At 41.6% G+C, this 27,180-nt stretch overlaps 1 protein-coding gene across 3 annotated transcripts in view; it reads left to right on the top strand.

The window, feature by feature from the left end:
- RALBP1 (ralA binding protein 1) overlaps positions 1 to 25,431 on the top strand; it is a 33,912-nt gene extending 8,481 nt beyond the window's left edge. Inside the window, exons 2-11 of one of the 3 annotated variants that reach the window (XM_061995639.1) lie at positions 3,547 to 3,632; positions 10,429 to 10,722; positions 16,740 to 17,198; positions 18,812 to 19,161; positions 20,692 to 20,853; positions 21,309 to 21,440; positions 21,963 to 22,070; positions 22,822 to 22,943; positions 23,348 to 23,471; positions 23,766 to 25,431. In XM_061995639.1, the coding sequence (XP_061851623.1) occupies positions 10,479 to 10,722; positions 16,740 to 17,198; positions 18,812 to 19,161; positions 20,692 to 20,853; positions 21,309 to 21,440; positions 21,963 to 22,070; positions 22,822 to 22,943; positions 23,348 to 23,471; positions 23,766 to 24,029 (1,965 nt within the window). In that variant the 5' untranslated portion in view covers positions 3,547 to 3,632; positions 10,429 to 10,478 and the 3' untranslated portion in view covers positions 24,030 to 25,431. Of the gene's footprint in view, positions 1 to 3,546; positions 3,633 to 10,428; positions 10,723 to 16,356; positions 16,452 to 16,739; positions 17,199 to 18,811; positions 19,162 to 20,691; positions 20,854 to 21,308; positions 21,441 to 21,962; positions 22,071 to 22,821; positions 22,944 to 23,347; positions 23,472 to 23,765 lie in introns of those variants that run through there. The other 2 variants (XM_061995640.1, XM_061995638.1) reach the window with 2 other exon arrangements.
- Positions 25,432 to 27,180: the final 1,749 nt, after the last annotated feature.

Raw genomic sequence — 27,180 nt, 5'->3', positions numbered from 1 at the left:
GCAAAGCAGTTTTTCCTTATGTTACAGAAGTGGCCGTTTGAGCGACAGCCTGTAATTTATAGATCTCTTTATCTGTTCAATACATGGTGGTAAAAATTCTGTGTAAAGAACAAGAAACTTAATTTTCAGAGTTTAAACCTGAAAGGTTTGTGTGTTGTTAATATGCTTTCAGGAAATGCTGAATTCTGGGAATGGTAAGGCCTTAGAATAGAATATTCTTTGCCTTGGGTAAGGTAAACTAGACTGTTCATACTGACCTCCTAGTGAAAGGATTATGAAGTGACTTCTGTAAAATGAATGTAATGCTCTTTGAAAACTCTATGAATAAAATAATGATCACAGTTCAGGCAATTCAGTGAAGAAGCGTCGTACTTCTAATTGATTTTTCTACATCCAGTTGAAAAGATAATATCTCAATAATGGATTGACTGTCTGGATTGAACACACAGTACTTGATGCGGCATGTGCGCTCATTGTCGTTTCCTCTGCGTATTCAGCAGGTTTATATGGCTGGCAAAGCATAGCCAAACTTCATCTGTACTGAACTCACGGCCCTAGTAGGTGCTAGCCAAGTGCCTTTTAAAGGACAAACCAGCAGATTCAAGTTAAACAGCATTTGTAGGGGACATACCCGTCTGGTTTCATTGTAATTGACATAGACAAGAAAGATAGTGATAATACAGCGGCCTTGGTTTCTACCTGTACATGTCAACTATGTTCCCAAGATCTCCATAAAGCCTGAACTCTGCTGTCAGGAGCTTCATGATGTGTTACTACATCTCTACTGCTGCTGTTGCTTTTACCAGGTGAATTATTGCTGTTACAGAAATGTTTCTAGTGTGTGAGCATGTCCCAAGTTTTTTAAACAATGTTAAATCCAAAGCAAAGTGTCTTTAATATCTGCTGTTTAGCCTAGTCATTTCTAGTATTTTAGCATGCATTAGCTAATGCACTGTTAAAAAACACTCAAACACAAACCATGAAACTAGGCTGTATATAGCCTTAGTGTTCAGTTTTTTTTTTTTTACTTTGGTGATGGAACTGAATGTGCAAAACTCTGGCCTCTCTGGAAAATTGGATTCTGTTCTCTGTTGTGCAGCTGTCATGGTTAGTCTGTAGATGCTCTTGAAAGAACAGTAGAAATGCTTAAAAACTCCAGTAAATTAATTGATGCCAAATCTTATGGCTTCTCTTCTGCTTCATTTTGGGTTTTTTTTCACTTTGACAATTAGTAGTTGCTGCTTTTTGACAGCATTTTTAGTACATTCAGCTCAACCAGTCAGGGTTTTGTGTTTTCTTTAATGGACTCCTCTGAATGAACAGCTGTTCTCACGTTGGCTGAGTTTGAGCACTGGAGTGTGACTGAACAATGCTGCAGTTGAAATCTCTGGTAAGGGGAATTTGTAAAATTAAAAAAACAGCCCAGCAACTGGGTAAAAATGAGTCCTAATGCACTAGATCATCACTTGCAGCATGACTTACTGCAGACCTTTGACAAGTAGAGATTAGACAGCTGTTGGAAAGACTTGTCAGAAAATATGAGTTGTATAGAACTCATACAGTCCTGAGGGCAAACAAAAACTGAGGTGATACTATGTTTATAGTGATTGTTAAAAAAAGCAAACTGCACACCTTTTATTGCATTTTCTCTCTTCTGTTAAGTGGTAAAAGTAAACCTTTCTGTTGTGGTTTACAAGCATTACAAATACTGGCACAAATGGGAATTTAGAGAGGTGGACAGGAGACGAGACAGAGTTGTGACACCAGGAATAATTTTAAGGCAGATCTAGGCAATAGGGAGTGTTATATATGTTGTACAATGTGATGTTTTTCAGAGGTATAGAAGAGTTTGATACATTTGCAGGACAGTTATTGTTTTATTCAACTCTCAATAGTTCATCCCTTATCAAAACTTACCATATTTTCATTTGGGATGAAAAGTTGAGTTTCTTAGTCTAGTATTTAAAAATCTAAACAAAAAACATTAAGAATTGAGCTATCAAGGAAGAATATCTCATTTGTGTAATAAAAAAAATATTTTGATAGTCAGTCAAACCTTTTTAACACTATTTGTTACTTTAGAGGAGAAACATAAATGTGGATGTAGAAGACCTCCCAGATTTCTTTGTGGATTTCTTTATGTGTGGACCATAATTTTGAGAAGCCATAATTAGAACCGAGTGTGGGAGAAATAGAAGGAGGTAAGAGAAACGTGGGAAACAGTGAGCTGACAAAAGGTGAGGTTAATGAGACACTGGGTGTGGAGAAGAATGGTGAAACTGAAGTTACACAGGTCTGCGGTGTGGGACACCTGCATCGTGAGGAGGAGGTTGTGAGAGATGAGATACATTTGTGACGGTGGAGGAGCTGCACTGCAGGGGAGGGGCATGAAGAAACTAATGGAGAGGGACTGAGCTTGAGAAGCAGTGGGACTAGAGCGCAGAATGGGAAAGTAGTGTACTGGACTTGAGTACAATTACTGGAGGAATTGTTATTGGGTTCTGTTGTAGTGACAAGACCATGAACCAGGAGCAGGATTAACAGGGAGTAAGACTAGAGAACCCCAAACAGTGGACCAGCACTCAAGAAGTCTGAAGGATGAGAAATTATTTTCTGTGTGGGCAATAGCACTTGTGATGCATGTAGCTCATTAGTCAAGATACTCCTGAAAAAATCTGGCCTGGTTACGGTGTCTTCTGTGCGTCATGATGTAGAATCCAGACCTGCTTGTTCCGTCAGAAATCTGGCCTGGTTACAGTGTCTCGTGTGCCTCATGATGTAGGGTCCAGACCTGCTTGTTCCGTCAGAAACGTGATGTAAAGCAATTAAACATCAGTCTTTACAGTTGTTAGCTGGCCAATCTTTTCAAAAATGTCTCATATATGTGATTGTGATCATAATATAATGCACCACTTTGAAACTGCCTCCATGGCAGTTGATTCAGATGTGAAAAGACACGTGTCATTGCTTGCTGAGATATTCCTAAAAGATGGGATTAAGCATGGGAGCCACATGTGGCACAGTTTGTGTAACCTCTGTACATGGCTTTGGTCATTACTCTGTTACAAAGCTTTTCACCTAGACTACCTGCTTTACCTTGCTCTGGAACTGGCAGTGGGATGCAAACTGTCACAGGATGCCTCAGCAGGGAGGTAGGGTGTTACAGCAGAATAGGTGTCATGACAACACAGCCAGGGCAGGAGACATGGGGCAGGTGCTTTTCCTTTGTGCTAATGATTGGTCTGTTTTCAGGTGCACTTCTGGAGCAAAGCAAGTAACTCTCTCCAGGGCATCAAAGTTTTGTTTTCCCTGAGAGGTCTATTGGTAGCAGCCTGGGAATTAAATCCTGATAAACTTCTACAGAATTTTTAAACTAGGGGCTGTGATACTGTTTTCCTTCAAGTGAACCAAACCAGAAAGCATAGGCTACCACGTCTGGAGACTTTGTCTTCATGTGATTATGAGACTTTATCATAATGGAATTGGAAACCTTGTTTCTGATATTTAAAAAATATCTAGGATAATATTTAATATTTTTTTTTTAAGATTGGCTCTCAACTGAATGGATTAATGAAGAGCTGGAATACCTTCCATAATAGGGAGCAACCTGGAAACGGCAACATATTCTGAATGTGAGTAGGCTCCTTCAACAGCCCACTCAAACGTGGATGTGGTCTATAGCTCTCTGATTGTTCAGAGACAAGTAGTTTTGTGTATTTGCGTATTGCTACTTCTGAGCTGGTATGGACTCTCAGAGCAGAGCTTGAAATACTTTGGATGGTACTGTAATCGCAACAGACTTTATTCACCCACAGGTAAATGAGAGAATGGACAAACCTGTTTATGTTACTTTTCGAGCTGATCTGATGCTGACATTGTTTTTTGAAAAATGTACAGCTTGCTCCTGTGTGACTTGAGTTGTGAGATTACACACTCTCCTTTAGAGCAAATTTTCTAACCTTGCCACGGCATCACATGTCCTGTAGAGTAATATCAAGTTTAGGAGCTGAATGACACTAAGGAGTTTATATTTTATTCTCTTTATCCAAAAATTGTTGTGAAGGCCCTTTTTGAGGCTTTAGTTCTTGCCAGTTAGGGAAGAGTGTGTGACACACAAAGGAGTTATGTAGTCCTGCATCTATTTACTTGAGACTTGTGAAATTTTAAACTAGCTTTACCTGTCTACATGAAGTGCTTCCCTTTCTCCTTTCACAGCCATGTTGCCACATTAAAGAAAGGAAAAGGCACTGTTTATGTACCTGGGTACAGCTTGTTAAATAAAATAGATGGCCTTTGATGTCATTTTGCTATTTGACTGGATGACAAAATTTCCCTCTTAGGAAATGTTTGACTAGATGATCTCCAAAGGTCCATTCCAACCCCTACCATTTTATGATTCTATGAAAGCAGTGTTTCATATTGAACTTTTCAGTGCGTTGTAAAAAATGCATCTCTTTATTTCAAAACACAGCTTAAACTGTTGGTTTTTATTCCAATAATAAAACCTCAGAACAACCGGAGTAAGACATAAACGCTTTATTAGCTTTAAGCTAGTAAAACCTTTGTTCTTTGCTTAAGGTGTTGCTGTAGCTGACAACCATCAGTTTTAAAATATGGTTACTTTTGGGCCTACTTAACAATATTCTCTGTTCTTGGAAGGACCATGGTGTTAATGGCCTCCCATATTGTGGTAGTCTGAGCAAGATGCAGAACTTAGATATGTCTCAGACATTTTATGGCCTTGGTAAATAACTTCTAACTCTGTCTTCTTTTCTGCAAGTCTCTTTTTTCAACCACCTGAGCAGTTGCATGTGTACCACTTATAGTTTCTAAAGTGTTTTGACATCCTTAGACCCCTGGTGACAGTTTTTGTTCTTTCCTCTTAGAGCTCATTACTTTCCAAAATGGAGCTGTACTTGTTATTAGCGTAATTTTTATCCAAAAGCGATGTTCCTCATTTCTTCGAGTAACATCAGTTTCTTCACACATGTCCAGATCTTTTGAACTGAAGGCCTATAGTGATGAAGCACTGCTATGTTCTGGGTCTTGTTTTTTTAGTAGTTAGGACAGGCAACATTCTGGTAGCTGAGTGAGCGTTCCCACTCTGTCTTTGATTATTGACTTCTTAGGACTATTTTCAATAGTCAACAGATTTTCAGAGAGTGTCTTTTTGTGGCAAAATGGGATGACCTGGGGACACCCACTGTGCTTCACATGTGGTCTTGCATAACGCCTGTTGCAGAAAAATTCCCCATGTCCTTCATTCCGCCCAGCGGTTTTACAAAATAACATCTGTGCGTGCAGTCACCTGCTCTGACTTGCTTCTGCTGTTGCAATTGGTTACAAGGCACAAAGTCACAATATAGATCCAGTGCAAAACAGAAATAATGGAGCCTTCTGTACTGAATGAAGAGTTTGGTCTTCCAGACAGTGCCTGTCTTGATTGTATTCATGTCAACTTAGATGACACCCTGTAGTAAGGGAGATCTATTAAAAGTTGGCTGTTGTATCTCTCTGTCTTCGCTTTTCTGTGGTTTTTCCAAACCTCACCTTTTTAATACTGATTTTTACTTACTAGATACATGGCTTAGGCTGAATCTTTTAGGAAAGAGCTCAGCTCTTTTAAAAAATGAGGCTAGGAAAAATGTATTATTTTACCCATTCGGGTGTCTTCCTTCCTCTCCCCAGTCCTCATTCCTGTGCTTGGTGCATGGTGTTAAAGATGATGGTGACATGATGGCTAGGAGTTTGTGTTAGAATGTACCTTCTGCTTTCCGTGTTTAAAATCTCTTAATTTAGTTATTCCTTGGGAGATAGGGGAAAGGTCACAATTCTGTTTAGTGAAGGACATTTATTTTTGTCACTTGATTATTCTGAAGCTTTGACTCTGTGTGGTGCAGGAAGATGGTTCAAGAAGCTGCATTTTGGGGGTGCTGAAAAGAGCAGCTAGGTCTGAAGAGCAGCTAGGCCTTTGAACTACGAGAAGGCCTCTGAAGCTGTCACATAACAGCATTCATGGCTCCTGCAGAAGCATCAAATGTCAAGCAAGTGAGAACTGGTGGGAGTCAGGGAGCCTACTGTTGGGAGGGAGGTAAGGAAGAACATGACTTCTTGTGAACACTAGGGAGAGTCTGAAAGCCGGTGGGAGAGATGGGGACAAGGTGAAAAGATGAGGTAGATAATCATGAGGAAGCAAAAGACTGCAGCAGAGAAGAAGGGATGGGAACTGATAACTAATCATGTAGAAGAAACAGAGGAAGAAGAGGGAGAACTTTATCTGCAAGGAAGCAGCATGCATCAGAAAGTTGGAACCAGCTGAATAAAGAACAAGGGAAAGGGAAAATGAGAGACTGAGCTTGGGTCACAGACCAAAGCAGATGAAGAACACGTTGTATGTGATGCACTGGAGGGACCATGGGAATACTGGCACTGCTTATCATAGAAACATAGAATGGTAGGGTTGGAAGGGACCTCCAGAGATCATCTAGTCCAATCCCCGAGCAGAAGCAGGTTCACCTAGATCAGGTTGCGTAGGAACATGTCCAGGCAGGTCTTGAAGACCTCCAAGGAAGGAGACTCCACAACTCCTCTGGGCAGCTTGTTCCAACTTGAAGCTTGAAGTTACGGGGAAAATACTAAGAGTGGTGTGTAATCTGGGGAGGTAAAGCAGTGTGTGCTTCACAGAGCTGCCCAAAGAGAGAGGTTGCACTCCTGTCATCATGACTCTGCTAACTCTGATTTCCGTCTGGTACTTGTGGAGCTCTTCCGCAAGTCAGCTCAGCAGCATAAGCCTGTTGGAGCAACTAGCAAATTGAATCCTCTCTCAAAGGGAGAGGTGTGTTAGTGGGAGGATTAATATGGCCTTCTTCCTCCTGACAGATGAGAACTTTGTAGATGATGAGTAGTAATTTGAAGCAAAGAGTTTGCTGCAGAGGTAGAGGCAGAACTAGAGCTGTGACAGATTGGGAAGAAAGGGCCAGTCTGTCTGACCTTTCTCAAAGGGATGAGACAATCCGTGATTTTTTTCAATCTCATTGTTTATTGCTGTCAGCAAAAATTTGTAAAAAACAGAGGAAAGGTGTAGATTTGTATGGAAGTAGTACATTAACATCCATTAGTAAAAGTGGAAGAGGCTCTTGTGGTAGGCCTAAAGGCTCTGATCCTGCTGATAAGTCTTGATATGATTTGAGCATCATGGAATTTCTCCCTTATTTAAAGGCCTATGCGTAGAGGAAAGAAATACTTTCTTAAAGCTGTAAAATAAAAAACGTGAGACGTAAATGTAGTCTGTTGCATTTACAGATAGGCACCATCATTTTTATTTTTGGGCAATGTCTCTGCTTTAGCCAGAATAAAGAACGAACAGTATTCAAAGACCTCATGAATACTTTGTTTCTCCTCATAGTTCTATGTCTTACTGTGACCTAATCAAAATCTTATCTGAGTAACTGTTAATTTCCATAAGCACTCTGTGAGTGTTCTCTGGTAGTGAGGAACCTTGTTTCATACATAAGTTAAATTTTCACTGTGTTCTGCATACAGAGTACTGGAAGATGAGAGTTTAAAAAATAAAATCTAAAAAATCAACCAAACTCCAGCAGCCCTCCCCAAAACCCACTTAGCTGGAACTAATTACTAACCTGACAAAACAGAATTCCGTAGTATGTCTTTCTGTATTTTACCGATCTGTAAATAAGACCTCAAGAGCTGAGTAACACTGCTGAAGTGTTGTGGAATGGATGGGCAAAGTCTGGCTTCATCCCAGGAGCTCTGCTGAGTTCCAGAGGCAATGCATGTGTGTCTTCATTGTCTGGGGTGGCATTTGTGTGCCTTTGCAATGACGATGTTGTCCTTTCACTCTCTGCATTTGCCCAGCTCCTCCCCCTCTACTCTGCCCTCGTGAGACTGCAGCTGGAATGTTGTGTCCAGTTCTGGGCCCCTCAGTTCAAGAAGGACAGGGAGCTGCTGGAGAGAGTTCAGCACAGGGCCACCAAGATGATGGAATGCAGCGTGTCCCTTATGATGAAAGGCTGAGGGAGCTGGGGCTCTTGAGCTTGGAGAAGAGGAGACTGAGGGGTGATCTCATTAATGTTTACAAATATGTAAAGGGCGAGTGTCAGGAGGATGGAGCCAGGCTCCTCTCAATGGTGTCCAGTGACAGGACAAGGGGCAACAGGTACAAGCTGGAACATAAGAGGTTCCAAAGAAACATAAGGAAAAACTTCTTCACTGTGAGGGTGACAGAGCACTGGAACAGGCTGCCCAGATGGGTTATTGAGTCTCTTTCTCTGGGGATATTCCAAACCAACCTGGATGAGTTCCTGTGTGACCTGCTCTAGGTGGTCCTGCTCTGGCAGGGGGGTTGAACTAGATGATCTTTTGAGGTCCCTTCCAACCCTTAATATTCTTTGATTCTGTGACCTTGCCCACTCTAGATGTAGACTGATTTAGGTGTAGTACATCCTGTTTGCTTTAAAAAATTACACATAATATTTCATTCCATTAATTGCTGTTTAAACACTATGTGGTGTTTAGCAGCTTTTGGTGAGGTGTTTTGGGTCCTGGTTTTTGGGGTGGGGGAAGGTGTTGGTGGATGAAATGCAAACAGGTACTGTGCAGGAACTTAGCATCCTGATACTCTGATGAGATGTGCTGGTATTTGCCATCAGTGTCATTGGTGATACTTATAAAATACTTATATAATTGTGATTTTTTACATTTTTTGATATCTCCAAGTGTGAAGCTTTAGAGACCTACACATTTCTCCTAAAATGTCGTGTTTGGGCACACCATGTACTTGCTTAAACACAGCATCAAATGGTGTAACAGTGGAGCATTTGATATGTATCATTTATTTCCCTGAAAGAGATTTAATAAATTACTGTATGTCCACAATTGTTTGCCTAACTTAGCAAAAGGCTGACTCCATTCTTCTTAATGGTAATCTGCATCAGCATTAAATAGCAGTACCAGAGGCGACTGCAGACTGCCACAGCTATTAGATCTGGGTATGTTCTTGTCATAACCAAAACATTCATGGAAATAGGCTTAGTATGCCTTTTGTGTGTAACCTTATAATATGTTTTAATTCTGCTTTTTGAAGCCATGGCTACACAGCCACTGTGATCACTTCAAGTCAGCAGTGCAGGGAGGGTATCTTTCCTCAACTCTCAGTCTTCCTTGTGCTTGCCCTGAAATTTGTATGGCTGCATGCGTGGAGAGCCAGGCTGTGGAACCGATGGAGCTTAAAAAAATACCCAAAACTTTTTTGTCCCCTGTTTGTTTTTCAGTAGGTCAGTTTCCTTTCAGCAGCAACACAACAGCACAGATTTAAGTTGGATTACAGTTAACACATAACAGTGTCTTGACCTGTCATCCAAGTATGCCAGTGGGTGTTGGAAATAGATTTGTTTGTTTGTTTACTCTATTTCTGTTTTCTTTTCATAGAATCACAGAATGGTAGGGGTTGGAAGGGACCTTTAGAGATCAATCCCCCTGCTGAAGGAGGTCCACCTAGATCAGGTAGTCCTTTAAAAGAAGGGCTCATATCTGAGAGGGATCATTTAGATAGAAAGGGCCAAATTCAGCAAAGTGGACTGCAGAGGTGGGATATCCCATGCAGGGGGAGTTTCTGTACCCCATGTTCTGTGGAGTTTCTGAAATTTGTCTGCACCAGAAAGAGTTTTTGCATATGAGTTCTATTACTGAAAAATTATGTATTGGCTACCTTCAGCAGTTCTCATATTAGCTTTTATTTGGCCATAACTTTCAAGCAAACAACGTAGCAGCATCTGGGTGCAGATGACCTGATACAGCCTCTTGAAATATGAAATTCGTATGTACGAGAAAAACTTAGTGATTATTGTTTTTACCTTCTTTAATTTGCATTAGCATAATTAGAAGATGGATTTGCTTTAACTCTTCCCTCCCCACTCCCTTACTGCAACAGGCTAGGCAAGTTCTTATTTGCATCTATAAAATATGCTTGGGAAAGATGAAAATTATCTTAGCCTTAAGTGCAGTGCTCACAAATCCTCTGGCTTCCAGACAGGTCTATTTTATGTCAAAAATTTAAAGTTGACTATTTTATTGTATATATTACCAATCAGTATGCATGCTGCCTTTGAATTTTGTAAGAATTCTTTAAAATATTGTGACACTTAATATCTAATGTTTCATATATGATAAAGTAGCAATGGCTAACATAGCAGCTCATTTACTATGTCAATATGGCTTAGTAGTTAGTGGGCAGATTCTGTAAACACTGAACTTAGGACTTGGTATTATGTTACAGCATCTTAACAGAAGTTGCAGCAGTCATTGTAGAAGGCATTACTGTTTTTTTTCAGGATTGAGCTGTAAACAAGGTGTTCTGAAACCCATTGCTTAAAATTGTGTGGGTTTTCTTTTTGTTTTCCCCCACTGCAGGTGTGATGGACAGGTAGCAGAAGATTTCACTTTGATATCAGGGAATCAGAATGACCGAGTGCTTCCTGCCTCCCACTAGCAGCCCCAGCGAACACCGTCGGGTAGAACACAGTGGGGGTCTTGCTCGTACTCCCAGCTCTGAAGAAATCAGCCCTACAAAGTTCCCCGGATTGTACCGCACTGGTGAGCCTTCACCACCTCACGACAGCTTGCATGAGCCTCCGGATATAGTGTCTGATGATGAAAAGGAGCATGGGAAGAAGAAAGGAAAATTTAAGAAGAAGGAAAAAAGAAGTGAGTAGGCAATTTCTCTCCTGCTTACAATTTCTCTTTCTCTCTTTCTTACTCTCTCAAAGTTTCTGTTTAATTTTTAAAAACTTGTTTAGGTGTGGAGGAAGTTAACTTGTCCAAACAGGCTTTGTGCAATACCTGTTTCTCTTCCAAAAGAACCCACACTGTAACCAAAAACCAGATTTGTTTTTTGTTGCACAAGTACAGGTGCCAAGCACGTGTACAGAATTACTAACAAACATGTTTCTCCAAAACATTTAACGCTGCATTGGTAAGTGCCTGGCATGGGATTCTTCTAATCCCATTACCTGTTCACATTCCAAGTGGAGGTTTCCAAATGTATTTCCAAATAGATGCTTTTTGAAATTGCAGTGAAGGTGCTAAGATAAAATTGTTAAGCCTGACCTGAATTTATACTTTAAAATTTGTAAGAGTCAGTGTCAACAACTTTATCCCTTTTCACTTACAGCTCCCATATTCAGAGTTTGCTGCTGTGTACCATCTGAAGTTTTTGTGTGTACACTGCACTATTATTTGAACAGCAGTAAAATCTGTGTTCTTTTTCCCTCTAGAGTCTCAGTTTCATCTGAGATCATACAGCAGTGCCAAAATATTATTGCAGAATTCAAAAATGTGTGAGCCAACATTGGGATCTGAATTTACTAAATATTGCACGAAAGTAAAGCTTTGACTCTAGGATCCATTCTTTGTCAGCGTATCGGTGTCCAGAAGGGAGGTTTTCATTTAAGAAGCATATCCCTCCTCCAGAACAACAGAGACAAATCTTACTTGCTGCCTTCAGATTTGTGCAGATAGTTTTGAAAACATAAGATAGTTTTTATTCAATAGAGTTTTTCTACATATTCTGAAAGAACAAAGTACTTTGAAATACTAAGCTGATACTGAAAACTCTCAGTACCAAAGTGATCCTTACTGCCAAGTCTCTGAAGCCCAAATGCTAACGCTCCTTAAAGTGGTATTTGTTTTAGCAAAATTTCAAAATAGTGTTCCTCTTCTGCAATGCCTGTCTCTGATGCCTGGAAGTTCTGAATGCCAGTGTACCCTACTACTTCTTACGTGTGAAATTTGGAAGGTCAAAAACCAATAAGACTGCACACAATATTCTGTTAGAATGAATATGGTGACTGTAACACGTGTGCACATATTTAAGTAATTACTCTTTAAGAATTTGCTGCCACTGCACTGCTTTTAATCAAACCAGTTTCCTGGAATGCAGGAATTATTTTTACCACAGTTGAGAAAGACTGTTGTTAACTAAAGACTCTGTGCCTAAAGAATACTGTAACTCCAAAATATATTGTCCTCAAATCCAACAGTTCAAATTCCTCCAGGTTTTAAGGAAAGTGATAGCTTAGGGTTTTTCTCAAATGTGACCAACATTAACCTAATGCAGATTATTGGATTGGTGATGAAAATTCAGTGTTGGTTAGCTCTAGAGTGAGTTAGATTAGGGGATTTACTAGGATTAAAATACATTTTCTTTGTACTGAGATACTTTTCATTCAGATCTGTTCCCTTAATCAAAACTTCCCTTGTCCACAAAAGAACTTGTACTGTGGCAGCAGGAGAGGAGAAATAGATCTTTTTTTAAGCAACCTTTTAAGGTTTATATGAGACAATGATTTATATTTATACAAATATTTATACAAAGTGTAATGCAAAGAAAAAGCTACTCTGCCAAAGAGAATTGCTGTAGATAGTCTGCATGCAGTAGATTTTACTCTGCTTATTCATTTTACTTCCGAGATGGATACTGTTGAGCAGGATGGGTTCAATATGTAGCTAGGATATTTTGTTTATAATAGTGTTTGTTTTCTCTGTATAATTCTTGAGGAAAATCGAGGATAGGTTGAATTGCAAACTGTTTTGTGGAAGGACAGCAGTGTCACTGGTATGAACTCTTCCAAATTTTTCAGGAAACCTTTTCAAAGACCGAACCTCTATTGTGTAGGGCAGGGGAATGGTTCCCATGTGTCCTTTTGGGGTGTAGATAAGGGCTGAAATATTCCTACTGTTAGCTTGGGGACCTGCTCTGAACAACCTTTGGTCCCCAGTTGGGTGTTAATCTCTATCTTCTGCTCCTGAGCTGCCTGCTTTGTGTGGGGTTCTAGCGATCTGCAACTTTCTGCTAGGTGCTGCCAGGTGGAAGATACCAGCCTGTTCTCACATCTTAAGGGATTTTCCTCTGAAATAATTTCTGCTCAGGAATGTGTCATTAATATGGACCTTTGGAAGCCATGGAAAAGCTCTGATTAGTATTCCCAGCTGTTCCAGGTAGAGCAATAACATGATTAGTTATCTTTCTGCTGATGATCCCTCATTTCTGTGCAGAATGCTAAAGGAGATGATTCCACAGTAGTGGTGGATGCTGCATGCCTGTAGGCGGAGATGTACTGGAAATTCTAAGGAGACAATTGTCATCCTGCAAAATAACCAAGTAGCTGCTGTTGCAGACAAAACACAATTTTTATGAATCTGGTGTGTGAAGAAGCTTTGAATACAGTTTTTAGGTCTACAGCATAAGAAGTTACTGGAATTTTCTACCCTTGATACGCATTAAATGCTTTTCATACCAAGGTTTATCTTTCTGTGTTGCTACATCCTATTCTACTGACAAATTATTATGTATGTATACTGCTGTGTGTTTATTTAGAAAAGTACTATTTGCAAACAGTTTAAAGTCTGACTTCCTGTGCCAGCAATTATTTTAAATCAAAATAAAGTGAAGCAAATGTCACATTTCCACTTCATTTGTTCTCCTTTTACAGGGTTGCACAGCAATCTGCATGTGGAATTTGTTTGGGAGTCTTGTGTTTGAATCAGTGGGTTGTGTGTATATTGAAAGTGAACCAATATAACTGCAAGTTGGATAGCAAAGTGTTGGTAGTATCTGCAAGTTTGAAGTTTGTATCAATAATAATAATATGTCTTGTGGGAGAGGAAAGGAAGTAGAAGCTGTCTACTCAAGTTCTTTATGCATCCGTGTCTGTCTTACTGGTTTATTTAGAAATTATACACAAGGTGATGAAAAACCTTCTGACAAACTGAAATGAAGTAACTAATGTTAGCATTGCATATCATTTAGTATAGTCATGTTTGACCTACTAAGCCTTCTGTATGTAAAGGTGAACTGTATTTTCTTTCAGTGAACTTATGACAGATACATGCAAATTTCCCCAGGGAGCAAAAATCAGATGTAGAGGTATAAATGATTTAAAAGCTCATCAAATTGTATCTTGTGGTAGGTAGATTTGTGAAGTCACAGTTCTGCATAATGCAGTCCTTTGCTTTAATAATAAATGCTGTACCATGAATTCATTGCTTCGTTGTGAGAATGCAGAAAAGTATTCCCAAGTATGCAGACTGATAGGCATAGCAGCCTCACTGCATGACAAAGCTTTTAAGCCTGTAAGTTAGGTCTTTCCAGAGAAACACTGGATTTGTATTATCTTTTAATTTTTAAAAGGGGTTGTCATAATTTTCAGTAAGATAAAAACTGTATTTGAAAGATCTCACTTAAAATAAGTGCAATGAAGACATTCAATTGCACACACTCGTGGAAGATCTGAGGAAGCCTGGGAAGGAATGGGCAGGCAGCGCAGTCATTACACCAGCAGAATTAAAGTCATTGGCATACATTACATTGGTGGGAAAATGCAGACTATTAATACTAGAAGTCTTGGAGGTAACAGGGAATGGAGATATCCATTTACTAACAGTAGACAATACTTCTTTCCATGTTTAAGGTTACCTGATTTGTCAAGTGCTTTTGATAATTTTTCTTCTGTATAAATTCGGGTGGTTTATTTTCCCATATATCATACCACTGGTGAAAAGAATACAGTGATTTTATTACCAGATGTGTGGTAAGGAAATTGAGAGACAGACAAACCCCCTCTTGGTATGGGTGGGAGATTCTTTGTGAGTCTGTAATTAGCATACATTTCTAAACTTGGTTAATGTACATTACTGAGACATTAAAATAGACTGGTTTAGTATTTAACTTGCTCCTTCCAGTCCTCTAACAAAGTCAAGAAATACCTGTTTCAGTCATGTGCTATTGCTGGTGTTACATTACCACACATCTAGCAAAGTGTCGAGGTTTGCGTTGCAACATGGAGTGTTGAAACATGTAAGGTGTTTGTTGGTGAGAGCAGCCTCCAAGCTCGGGAACCCTGGGGGTTCGGAGGAAACTAATGCTGTTTGACTGGGAGCCGCTGCAGCCACTCAGCAGGAAAGAGCGAGGGCAGATTGTTATGGGCTCTGGTGAAGATTTGACTTTCTGTTGGGGATCACGGATGTAACTTCCAAACTTGAAACTCAGTGCCAGCCCCATCTCATTCTCAGAAAACACACCAGTGATGTGTGTTCCTCCTTTGTCCTGTAGCTGGTGCGTCAGCAGTTCTGCCAGTATCAGAGTGAGGTTCGAATCCTTAGTTTACGCGCTGCAAGTTTCCTCACCCTCTTCTGGGTTTAGTTTACACAAAGCATGAACAATGGCACAGGCAGTGAAGGGGGAGGATGAGACCTGCTTGCTAGTTGTCTTCCAGTTAACATTGGCATCTTTATATTAAAATTCACTAGGACAGCAATAGTGCTGTGGTCTTTCTCTAAGCCCTATGGAAGTGCATGTTTGGTAGTCCTAGGGGTGAAAAAGGTGAGCTGGTCAAACGTTTGTGATTATTTTATGGCAGCTTCATGCTTTAATAAGTTTCTTTTATTTATTTGACTGTTAAGTGCCACCTTCTAAGCAGCAGCCAAGGAGGCTTCAAAATACAGGCAGTTCCTTAGTTGTGTTGAAATAATGCTGAGAAACTCTGCATTTGAGTTTGAGAAACTCAAAGCTGTTTGTGCTGGAAGAGCACCTGGCTGTCAGTGTGCTTGGGCAGGCAATGCTGGTAGGGAGTGGAAGAGCTTCAAAGGATCTCTGTAACAGGGGCTTCCCGTTGAAGCAAGAGCTGAGCTTGGTGCCCACTGCCATAGGGGCACCTGGCTGGTGTATATGGCACACAGAAGGTTGCTGTTGTTGGCCAGATTTCAGGCTCACTTTTTTTATATCAGGTACTGTGTATGTAAAATCACAATTGGTTGATTTGGAAGTTGTGTTGGTTTGTATACTGTTGGGTTTTGATTCTGAGTTGGGTTTTGTTGGGTGATTTTGTTGTTTTTTTTTTTTTTGTAATCCACCTTTAAAGATTTCCTTGTTGTTGCCTGAAGGGTAGGCAGGGCTAGCTGCAGAGGCGCACTGAGTAAAAGCACTGGTGCAAATTTTAGTCAGCAGCACTTTGTGTTTTGCTGCTGAAACAGAGCACTCTGCCCAGGGACTTGTTTGAAGCTCTGGAATAGGCTTTGTAAGGCAAATACACACCTTCACTGACAGGTATTGTGCTAGTGGTACCGGAATTGTTTTACTCGTGTAGTGGATAAGTGTGTGCAGGGACTTGGGGGGGTTGAGGCTGAAACATTAACAGCTTCATACCTACCTTAAAATTCATAATATTTTGGAATGGGATTGGGCAGTGAAGTGGCTAAAGTTTAGTTTGTTCTTAGTAGTAGAAGTTTGTTATGTGTGTAGCAGATGACCCTTAACAGCGACTCTTATACTGTTGATTACAGGAACCTAGAGAAGTTGCCAGACAGTTGTTTTTATTTTGCATTTCGTTGACTATTAGATGAGAAGCTAGCCCATAAGATGGACATTGCCATTATGAGTAAGTATATAAAGCATTAATTGTTCAGATTGTCCAGGAGCTGTGCGGCTTATCTTTGATGTTAATATGCAACCTTGATTCAGTCCGTGTCCACTTAATTGTGTAACAACTAAAGAAAACCTTCTGGAGAGGCTGGCAGGTGGGATTGTTTTCTTTCTTCTTTTAAGTTCATGGTTGCTTCTTCTCTCTCCTCCTTACATATTACTTCTTGTTATGTCCCTGTAAACTATCTAGACAGTAAACAGACTTAACAGCTGTCCCCTTGCCCTCTCCTCCTTTGCCTAACAGCGGAAGGTTATGCTGCATTTCAAGAGGACAGTTCCGGCGATGAAGCGGAAAGTCCTTCAAAGTTGAAGCGGTCCAAGGGAATACACGTCTTCAAGAAACCCAGCTTTTCTAAAAAAAAGGAAAAGGATTTTAAAATAAAAGAGAAACCCAAAGATGAAAAACACAAGGAAGACAAACACAAGGAAGACAAACATAAAGAAAAGAAGTCGAAAGACTTAACGGCAGCAGATGTTGTGAAACAGTGGAAAGAGAAGAAGAAAAAGAAGAAGCCAATTCAGGAGACAGAGATACCTCAAGTGGATGTTCCGAGTCATAGGCCCGTGTTTGGCATCCCTCTGTCTGACGCAGCAGACAGGACCATGATGTACGACGGCATCCGCCTGCCAGCAGTTTTCCGGGAATGTATAGACTACGTAGAGAAGTATGGAATGAAATGTGAAGGCATCTACAGAGTTTCAGGTACTCTGGGCATGCTGACATGCAGGTTCCTAAGGGCCTTATGTGCAATTTTGTTAGTGTTGCCGTTTTCAACACCTAGAGGCTCTGTTTATAGCTGCATTCATTTTACTTCTGCATTAGAAATACAGGGCTGGCTGACTGCAGAATCAAAGGTCAGATATAACCATTTTATTACCAGAGCTTCCCACTAAGTTGCTTTTCCCAGTTTGTTCCATTGTATGATTATTTTTTTTCTTTAAAACTTCTTTTCTTTGAGAAAATACACTACGAAGCAGAAAAGTACATGTTTCACTATTTAAGCTTGGCACCAGCAGGCTGATTAGCCATGGTAGTTGTGCAACACCAGCTTATATAAATGAAACATGGGTTTTCGTCACGTTAAAGAAAACAGTCCCTTTATTTGCGAACTGCATCTGCAATACAATTTGCATAAGTACTTCTGAGGCTGTGTTTAAGGGAACAAGTGAGAAAACGGATCTGAGGACAAGCATTTGAAACACGCTGCCTACCCTGTCAAACAGTAATCAAACGCTTTTAAAGGCTTCATTAAGCTGCCTTGTGCAGTTGGCCTGCGTGGTGCTGGGTAGGCATGCATATGCCGGTTGCGTGTCTTTCCAAGACAGGATGTGTTGGGAATTCACACAGAGTGGTGTGTTTTCCATAAATCATTTGTGATGTCTGTACTTTCTAGGTGTTCTCCAGTGCAATAGCACCCTCTTGTGTGTGTCCCATTGTTCAGAGTGACAACTGAAGTGGTTTAACAGCCAGCCAGTCCCTGTGATCATAAAATCATAGAATGGTAGGGTTGGAAGGGATCTTTAGAGGTCATCTAATAATCTAGTGATGAGTAACTTGGCCATGAAACTGAGGGTGTTTTACATGGCACTTACCTTGGACTCTGAGCACCCCGTTTTGTTTACTCTGTATGAGCCAAGCCAAGGCAGCCTGTTAAGTCAGTATAACTCAAGTTAGGCTCTGAGCTTTAAGAATGAAATTTCCCTGAGCTGGGATGACTAGAACGTCACTGAGTTACAAAAACACCTGACAGAAAGTCTTGTTGGGGTTGAATCATTGTGTGAACACACTTTTATTCATGCAGTGCCTCGAATCGAGACTCCTGTGTGAGATTACTCCACTGAGGAGGGCCAGCTAAGAATCATGGAAATAAGTTTGGGGTTTGTTTTGACAGAGGAAAGCCGTTGTAGGTAGAGCTTATTGCACAACGTTTGCTGTTGGCTTAGGGCTCTATAATGGAACACCCCGAAAGACACTGAATGCAAATACACAATTGATCCCACATTCCCCTACTCTTCCTCACCCTATTTTGTGTTCCTTGATGCAAGGGAACGCTGGTGCCAGTTCTGATTTAGAACTTTGGCAATGCTTTGGTTTTACTTCATAATAATAGTCAGTGCTTTTAGAAGCCATGACCACATAATTTTGAATCATGAATTTAACTTTGTTACCTGTGAATAACCTTTAAAAGGTATTCTTCAATTAGCTTAATTGTAAGGTGAGGTGAAATAAGTGCATCTAAACAAAACAGAGTTTAAATCTAACTATTATGTTTACAGTTGACAATTTCTCTTAATTTTTAATCTAAATATTTTAAGGAATAAAATCAAAAGTGGATGAGCTAAAAGCAGCCTATGATCGAGAAGAATCTCCCAACCTGGAAGAATATGAGCCCAACACAGTAGCCAGTTTGCTGAAACAGTACCTACGAGAACTGCCTGAAAATTTGCTTACCAAAGAGCTAATGCCCCGCTTTGAAGATGCCTGTGGAAAGAGCACAGAAGCTGAGAAAGTTCAGGAGTGCCAGAGGTTGCTGAAAGAGTTGCCAGAGTGTAACCATCTTCTAATTTCTTGGCTGATTGTGCATATGGACCACGTTATTGCAAAGGAACTGGAAACAAAAATGAACATCCAGAATATTTCTATAGTGCTTAGCCCTACTGTCCAGGTACGTGCAGCACACAGCCAGTGTCAGAGCAGAACTTCAGCCCAGGAAAGACTTCCTTGTAGGAACTGGCGGGTGGGAATCGGGTATTGTCTGAATCGATTAAGCTAAAATACAGCTTCTCCTTATACCTTGGGAACCTAAAATGCTGGAAAAGGGGCAACAAAAGACTTCCTGAATATGAGCTTTGGGTTATTATGAGCTGTGCTGTCAGGGCTTTTATTCTGTTGTGAACGGAAGTAATTTGATGTTGAATTTGTCCAACAATTCGTGCAGATACAGTTTCTGTGGGCTTTTGAGGTAGGGATAACTTAGTGAAGACTGTATTGTTGCTTCATTTTCATATCGAGCCCATGAACCCCGACCTGCAAACAGATTTTTCTGGTGCAGTAATGACTTCAGCAATTGCTTTGGTGTCTGGCTGGGTAAAAAAAGGTGACTTAGTTTTCCAGTATGGTTTTGTGGTTTCTGTATTGATTAATTCCTTAATAAACAGCTGGGAAATATTTAATTTAAATCCAACTCAGAGTTAGTCCTGTACACAATGGCAACGTGGCATTAAATGTGGCATTACTGGGTGTGGGTCTTCTAGAAGAGAACCCACACTTGCGAAAAGCCTGGCTTTGTAATTAAGGGTCTAGAGAGAGGCCCAGTAGCAAAAGGGCTGGGTGGTTATTCTTGGATATTTTGCTATGCCAGACACTTGCTACCTAACAAAAGAAGTACTAAGCAAAGCAGGACCAATCATGTTTCGTTGTTAAGTAGATTTTAGCAATTAAAATGCAGGTACAGACAGAACTGTAAATCTTCCTTTCAGGCTACATTTTTGAATTTTAATGGAAAATACAGTATCAGAAAAACCCCTTTCATCTGTCTCATGTTCAAACAAGGAATACAGTAGCAGCTCCTTTCAAATTACTCCTTCTGCTGTATTAAATCATCTGCAAGAGAAAGTTGTAGCAAACCCTCCAAGGGTGTGGGAGGAGAGAGCAGGCAGCCCCAGCCAGCAGCCAGCCCCAGCACAGCAGGGTTGGTGGTGCCTCTTCCCTAGTGCTGTCACTAAGCTACTTTAACATGAGTAAAAAGAAAGATTCAATACATTGCTGTGTCTACCGGTGATGGAAATAATTATGGTAGGTTAAGGCACATGAAAATTCTGAGCTTCTCCTGAAAACGCCTCAGATCCCAGGTAAGAGAAACAGTGAAGTGGTTCCTGGTGGTCAGCACAGCACCGTTTAACGTACCATTTTTAATCCAGATTTTAATCTCTTAGAACCGACTCTAACAAGACAGTGACTCCCAGAATCATAGAATGGTAGGGGTTGGAAGAGACATTTAGAGACCATCTAGTCCAATTCCCCTGCAGAAGCAGGTTCCCCTAGATCAGGTCGCACAGGAACATGTCCAGGCAGGTCTTGAAGACCTGGCATACTGAAGGCTATGCTGGTTCTGGAGAAAGATGCTGTGCTTCTCAGATAACGATGATGCAGCTAAATCATCTTAACCAATACTTTGTCTGTCCTTTCTTTGCAGATCAGCAACCGTGTCCTTTATGTATTTTTTACACACGTCCAAGAGTTCTTTGGGAATGTGACCCTAAAGCAGGTGACAAAACCTCTCCGCTGGTCAAACATGGCAACAATGCCAGCACTTCCAGAAACACAGGAAAGCATCAAAGAAGAAATCAGGCGACAGGTTGGAACTTTCTGTATTGTTTTTCTGTTGATCTTTGTCTTGGCTTTTATACACTCGCTAGATAAATTCTCCTAAGCTCATAATGTACTCTTTAATTCTACCATGATTGTCCCGTCAGTGGAGACTGCTTGGAAAGAGAGTGGCCGTATTCTTGCCTCTCTTCTGGGTGGGAAGTTGTTATGGTCTTGTGATGATTATAGTTGTGTCTTTCATGGATTGTTTGCTGTGTAGTTCAAGACTTTTACTGTGAGAGGAACGTTAGGAGAACATGGTCTTTAATACAGCTCTTCAGCTAGTTCAAGACCATGTGCTGAATGTACTTTAACACTTGTCGGTTGACGTGTCAGGCTTTGAAAACCAGACCTCCAAGCCCTCTGACGCAAAGCCAAAAGGATTTTTCTTTCTGCCCTGCTGCAATGTATTAAAGGCACTAATTTCTTTGGCAATGTTTCTAGGAGTTCCTACTGAACTGTTTACACAGAGACTTGCAGGCAGGGATAAAAGACTTATCCAAAGAAGAAAGACTCTGGGAGGTGCAAAGAATTTTAACAGCTCTTAAGAGGAAACTAAGAGAAGCTAAGAGGCAGGTGGGTAACTTTTCTATTTGTTGGCCAAGCATCTAAATCGTGGATCCCTAATTTGTGGCAGTGCAGATGAACCCAGTGAGATCAAAACACATTTCAGTCTTTTTACTGCAGCTTTTTTCCCCTTCACTTTACACGGCTGACAAGCAATTGCATTTTCCAGCTAGCTGGCTCTCCCTAGGGACAGCACAATCTTCACACTCCTTCACAGCTGTTACAAAGAAAGAAAAGTATTATTGAAAACTTAGTATGTGGCAGAGCATGTATTCATTGTATGCTTAAAACACTGTGTCCCTAGAGTACCAGCAGGAATTCCCGGAAGACTCAAGGTTGGCAAACTTCAGAAGCATTTTTGTTTAAAGTGTCCTACGTCCCAGAGCAGGGACGGACTTTGCTGAAAACTTTCACGCCAACTGAGGTGGTGATTGTAAATTTGGGAAATATGTTCCAAAAAATTCTTTTTTACAGTAAACAGAGTGGCTGAGGAAGGCTGTCTTTTTAAAAGGTTTTCTCTTTCTCTGGCAGGAGTGTGAAACAAAGATTGCACAAGAAATTGCTAGCCTTTCAAAGGAGGATGTCTCCAAAGAAGAGATGAATGAGAACGAAGAAGTTATTAATATTCTGCTTGCACAGGTAGATGGCCAGCACCTACCTGTTTGATGGCATTTTCTTGCTCTCCATCTTTCCAAAATAGTAAACGCTCCTTTGGACGCGATGGGAGATTGAAGGTCTAAAGGGCTCTCAGTCCATTACAACACAAGGCTTTGTTTTAATGGTGAAGAAGTAGGGAAGGAATGCTGAGTGCAGGAGTGAGCCCAGAGCTGACTAGACTCTTGTGTACAGCAGAAAGGAGATACTGTGTAACAACAAGCAGCCTTTGTTGTTAATGTACTTAGAAAGCACTTCCAAATGTAAACAGTTTTAATACCATTAACTACTTTCCTGCCGATCAAAGGAAATAAGGCAACTGTTTTGGCTTTTTTTTTGCCTTCCTTTGCTCAGTAGCTTTGATCTTCTCCCCACTGTACTTTCCTCCTTATATTCATCTTCAGAGATGTATTTTGTAATTCATTTTCTGTAGTCTTTTTACTGACAAGCCAGAGCTCTCTCCTGTGATTTAAGGAAATAGGCAGCCAAACATCCCAGCATTTGGTGCATCATCTCCACAACTATTCTGTATAGTGATAGTCTTGAGACTATCTTGAGAACACTGCTGGGTTTGAACTTGCATTTGCTTTGAGGTCTTGATGAATCAGAGTTCAAAGCAGGCGTGCTAACCACTTCTACTCAAAGTACCTCAGAGAACAACATCCTCTCATACTTGCTGTCTGTTCCCGTAGAACACGAAGTCAAGGCTTTAAGAAAACTTAACTGATTGTTGCAGGAGAACGAGATTTTAACAGAACAAGAAGAACTGCTGGCCATGGAGCAGTTCCTGCGGAGACAAATTGCCTCAGAGAAGGAAGAGATTGATCGGCTGCGAGCAGAGATAGCGGAAATACAAAGGTAAAGGGGAGAGCGCTTGCGGCAGAGCCACCGCCAGGCCAGCACCCTTGGATTAAAAGTACAAATGTGTTCTTCTGCAGTAATACTCTAACCTGCACTTAAAAGCTCACCTTGTGAGCATCGCATTGGGAAGTCACCTCCTTTTATTGATATCTCAGCAACTGTGGACCAACAGGGAAAGTCTGTTTGTGTAACCGTAGAATTATGATCTAAGGGAAACTGTGCGCTAAAAACATCCCCCTAGGAAATCCCTGGTTGCCCTAAATTCAGCTTTGCAAGGGAATCCTGGTTCTGTTTTTAAAGCCGGTGCAGATACTCAGGGGATGTCAGTTAACTCTTAGGCCGCTGCAGTTGTGGCGGCCCCAAGGAAGTGTTTAAAGCGGAGTTTGTCGTTGGTCTTTCAGCCGGCAGCAGCACGGCCGCAGCGAAACTGAGGAGTATTCTTCCGAGAGTGAAAGCGAGAGCGAAGATGAGGAGGAACTGCAGGTCATCCTGGAAGATCTGCAGAGGCAGAATGAGGAACTGGAGGTAAGGCTGCAGTTATAGTATTAATTGGGACACCCTTCTCCTTGGTGGTTACTTGATACGGTCTGTGCAGAGATGTTTGCCCCTGAGCAGACTGGCAGTCGTGCATCTCTCTCTCTCGGCACTTAACCCACATACTCTGCTTTTCCATTGCTGCTGTCCCCTCTCGGCGTTGCTCTCTGGGTTAACAGCCAGACTTCCTTGTGCATTGGGGGTCCCTCCTTGATGCTCGAGGGCCCCTCTGGCTGGTCCCCCCTGGCAGAAGGAGCCTTGACCTTTGTTTTCATTACTTAAAAGATAAAGAACAATCACCTGAACCAGGCGATTCACGAGGAGCGAGAGGCCATCATCGAACTGCGAGTCCAGCTCCGGTTACTGCAGCGCGCCAAGTCGGAGCAGCAGGTGCAGGAAGAAGAGGAGCCAGAAAAACGGGGGGTTGTTTCTCAGCAGCAAAGAGACAGTGTCCTGGAGACAAAAGCAGCCAAAGAGCAGCCAAAAGCAAGCAAGGAGCAGCAAGTCAAGCCATCACCAAGTAAGGACAGGAAAGAAACTCCCATTTGATCGGGCTCCTTGGATATGCATAAAATCAACCGAACGGTGCACATTACTGTAATTTGAGTCAAACTGCACAAACTATTGCTGGCTGTGTACAGTCTGTAAAGAAACTTTTCTCTTAAGCCCTGGAGACTTTGGTCTCTAACACTTGTGGCTTCTACTCATCAGACTCAGCTGAGTTTGCAGAGGCCAGAAGAGTTTTCCAGTTACTATCAGATTATTTCAAGACTGGTTTCCTTCAGGTGATTTACAATAATTCAGTAACAGTTTTATTTTAAACCAAACCCATTATTTACATTAATTGGAGCAGAATTGGAAGAGCTCGTTTTCAGTAAATAAACAAAAAGCCACCCACACTTACTAATTATTTGCCTTGTGAATCTATTCATCCTCATCCACTATTATTTCTGCTTATTAACCGAGTCACTTCTTGCTTGTGCCTTTGATACCTTTCTGATGCAGATTATATACAAGGGAGCTTTAAATTTATTCTGGGTTGGATGAAAAGGTGGGAGATTGCGGGGTATCGTGTTCACCCAACATGCCCTTAAGCTTCATTTTTGTTCTGAGATGTACTGAATAAATGTAAAAACTGCAGAGATGTTATTTATGTTCCTGTATGACAGAGATGTTCATGTCCGTTTCCTCATTTGTAAACCACTGGCATCACCCCTGTTGAAGACAGGCTGTTTTCCCACTGCTGCCCTGGAGCCAGAGCTTTTTCTTCTTCCATTTTAAATGTTTCGGTCCCTCGGGGAAAGCTGCTGCCCGGTGCTTTAGGCGGGGGGTTGTGTCACCTCAGCCAGCTCTGCCTGACTAAGCAAGAGGGCACGCACTTGCCTCTCTTTCGGTGGTGGTTAGAAACGCAACACCATTCACCCGGGACTGGCTTTTGGTGGGGCTGTTTCACTACTTCTACCGTGGAAAGCCTCCAGCCAGGCCGGCAGGTCCCGGGGGCTGGGGCTGGCCCATCCCTCCAGGCACGCCCCATCTCTCTCTCCCACTCAGGGGGTTATTTGCAGCACCTGGGGGATGCATTCCTGTTCTCTCTCTATTGCACTGTTGTGAAACATTGGCCATGATTTGATTTTGTACAAAGGATGCTTTGATATGTTATAGAAAACAACATAGTATTTTTTTAAAATTTGGGGAAAAAAGTTTATAATCACAGGAAATGTGGTCAGATGACAAGTGTAAACTAAAGCATTCTCCCTTGCCTTCGTTACACACATTTTCTATTTGCTGGCAATATTTAAACTCCTTTTGTTTGTTTGATTCACACTAATTCCTGTTGAACCGCCATGGATTTTTCTAATGTTCTTCAGACAAATCTCTTAAAATTGGTTAACTTTTATTTTGTTAGGATTGTATTTATCAAGCAAATAAATTCAACAGCCATTTGAAAGAAGTTTCTAATTTATCTTCTTCATAAAGCAAATGCCAGTGGCTCCTCTGGGGTAGCTACCCGCGGTAGAGAAGTTCCTATGACAATGAATTCAGGCTTTCTCAATAGCTTTCCTCTGAAACAACAGTCTGCAGCTGAAAGCTTCCATAACTCATCTGAAGATCGAGTTTAATTTGATCAAATTAAAGACGTTAAGACATTGCTTCTCTGTAATGACTAGAGATTTCAGTTGCAAAGGTAAAAACTGGCCTATTTATTTACATCGCTACTTCCAGCACACAAACAACATCTTTTCTCCTGCAGCCTTTCCACTGCACATGAAGTCTGTCACCATCAAACTCTCCAGTGGAGGTGGAATTGCTGCTTCTGCAGCAAGGCAGTGTCTGTGACCAGAAACTTAGTTTCAAAATGCCTGAAAGATGTTTCTTCGCAATTGTATTTTCCATTTTTCCAAGTGATAGCCACAGTGATAAACTTGGTTATCAATAAAACTCCCCTAAAGGCCACAGTTAAGACCAGGAGTGTGAGGCGGTGCTGCCCTGACCAAACAAGCCCTGGGCAGGTGCCTGAGACAGCCACAAGCCCAGTCCATGCCTCAGCCCCTTCCCTCTGCCTTGCACAGAGGTGGGGATGGCTAGAGCACGCAGCTCCTCCCCTTGCCCCCCACAACCCCCAGGAAGGGCTGTGGGTGGCCCATGTCTAGGGGTGGTGGTGGCAGCAGCCCCAGGCCAACACAGTGCTCCTGGTGAAAAAGCTGTGCTGGCAGCAGGGATTTCACAGCCTGCACGCAGCAGCTGTGCAGAGTTAGCTGAAAAAGTCCAAGATAATTTCAAACGAAGTGGAGAGTAATTACAATCACCTACATGTGTTTGTTGTTCAGGTCCCTTGATCAGCTGCCTGGTCACTCCCAAGTGCCTCCCAACCACATCTCTGTGGCTGCACTCAGGCCATTGCCTCCTGTGGCACTGACACTGCTAGCAGAGCAGGCTGCCTCCAAGCCTATAGCAAGCTTCAATAACAAATATGTCTAAATCAGAGTATTTAAAATACATTTAAATTCACCTAAAGACCTTTTCTAACCACATCTAGCTTGTACATGCCAAGTGCAGCAACCGAACCTCTGCGTCAGTCTCTCTGGACAAAACACAGAATCATAGAATTGTTTTGATCTTAAAGATCGAGTCCAGCCTTTGTCCCAGCCCTGTCAACCACCAAACCATTTCCCTAAGTGCAACATCCAACCATCTCTTAAACAGCTCCAGGGACAGTGACTCCACTCCCTGGGCAGCCCGTTCCAATGCCTGACAACCCGTTCAGTAAAGAAATTCCTCCTCATATCCAGCCTGAACCTCCCTTGGCACAACTTGAGGCCATTTCCTCTTGTTCTATTGTTTATCACTAGGGAGAAGAGACAACCCCCACTTTGCTACAACTTCCTTTCAGGTAAGCTGTAAAAGGCAATAAGGTTTCCCCTGAGCCTTCTTTTCTCCAGGCTGAATAGCCCCAGATCCCTCAGCCATTCCTCATATGAGACGTGCTCCAAATCCTTCACTAGCTTGGTAGCCCACCTCTGTATCCTCTCCAGCACCTCAGTGTCCTTCTGGTAGAGAGGGGCCCAAAGCTGGACACAGTATTCGAGGTGCAGCCTCACCAAAGCCAAGTACAGAGGAATGATCACCTCACTCCTGCTGACAACACTGTTCCTGATACAAGCCAGGATGTCATTGGCCTTCTTGGCCACCCGGGCACACT

The sequence above is a fragment of the Colius striatus genome, chromosome 4, assembly GCF_028858725.1.
Source record: "Colius striatus isolate bColStr4 chromosome 4, bColStr4.1.hap1, whole genome shotgun sequence".
Classification (NCBI taxonomy): domain Eukaryota; kingdom Metazoa; phylum Chordata; class Aves; order Coliiformes; family Coliidae; genus Colius; species Colius striatus.
The sequence above is the reverse complement of the archived record's forward strand: the minus strand, read 5'-3'. Positions and strand labels throughout refer to the sequence as shown.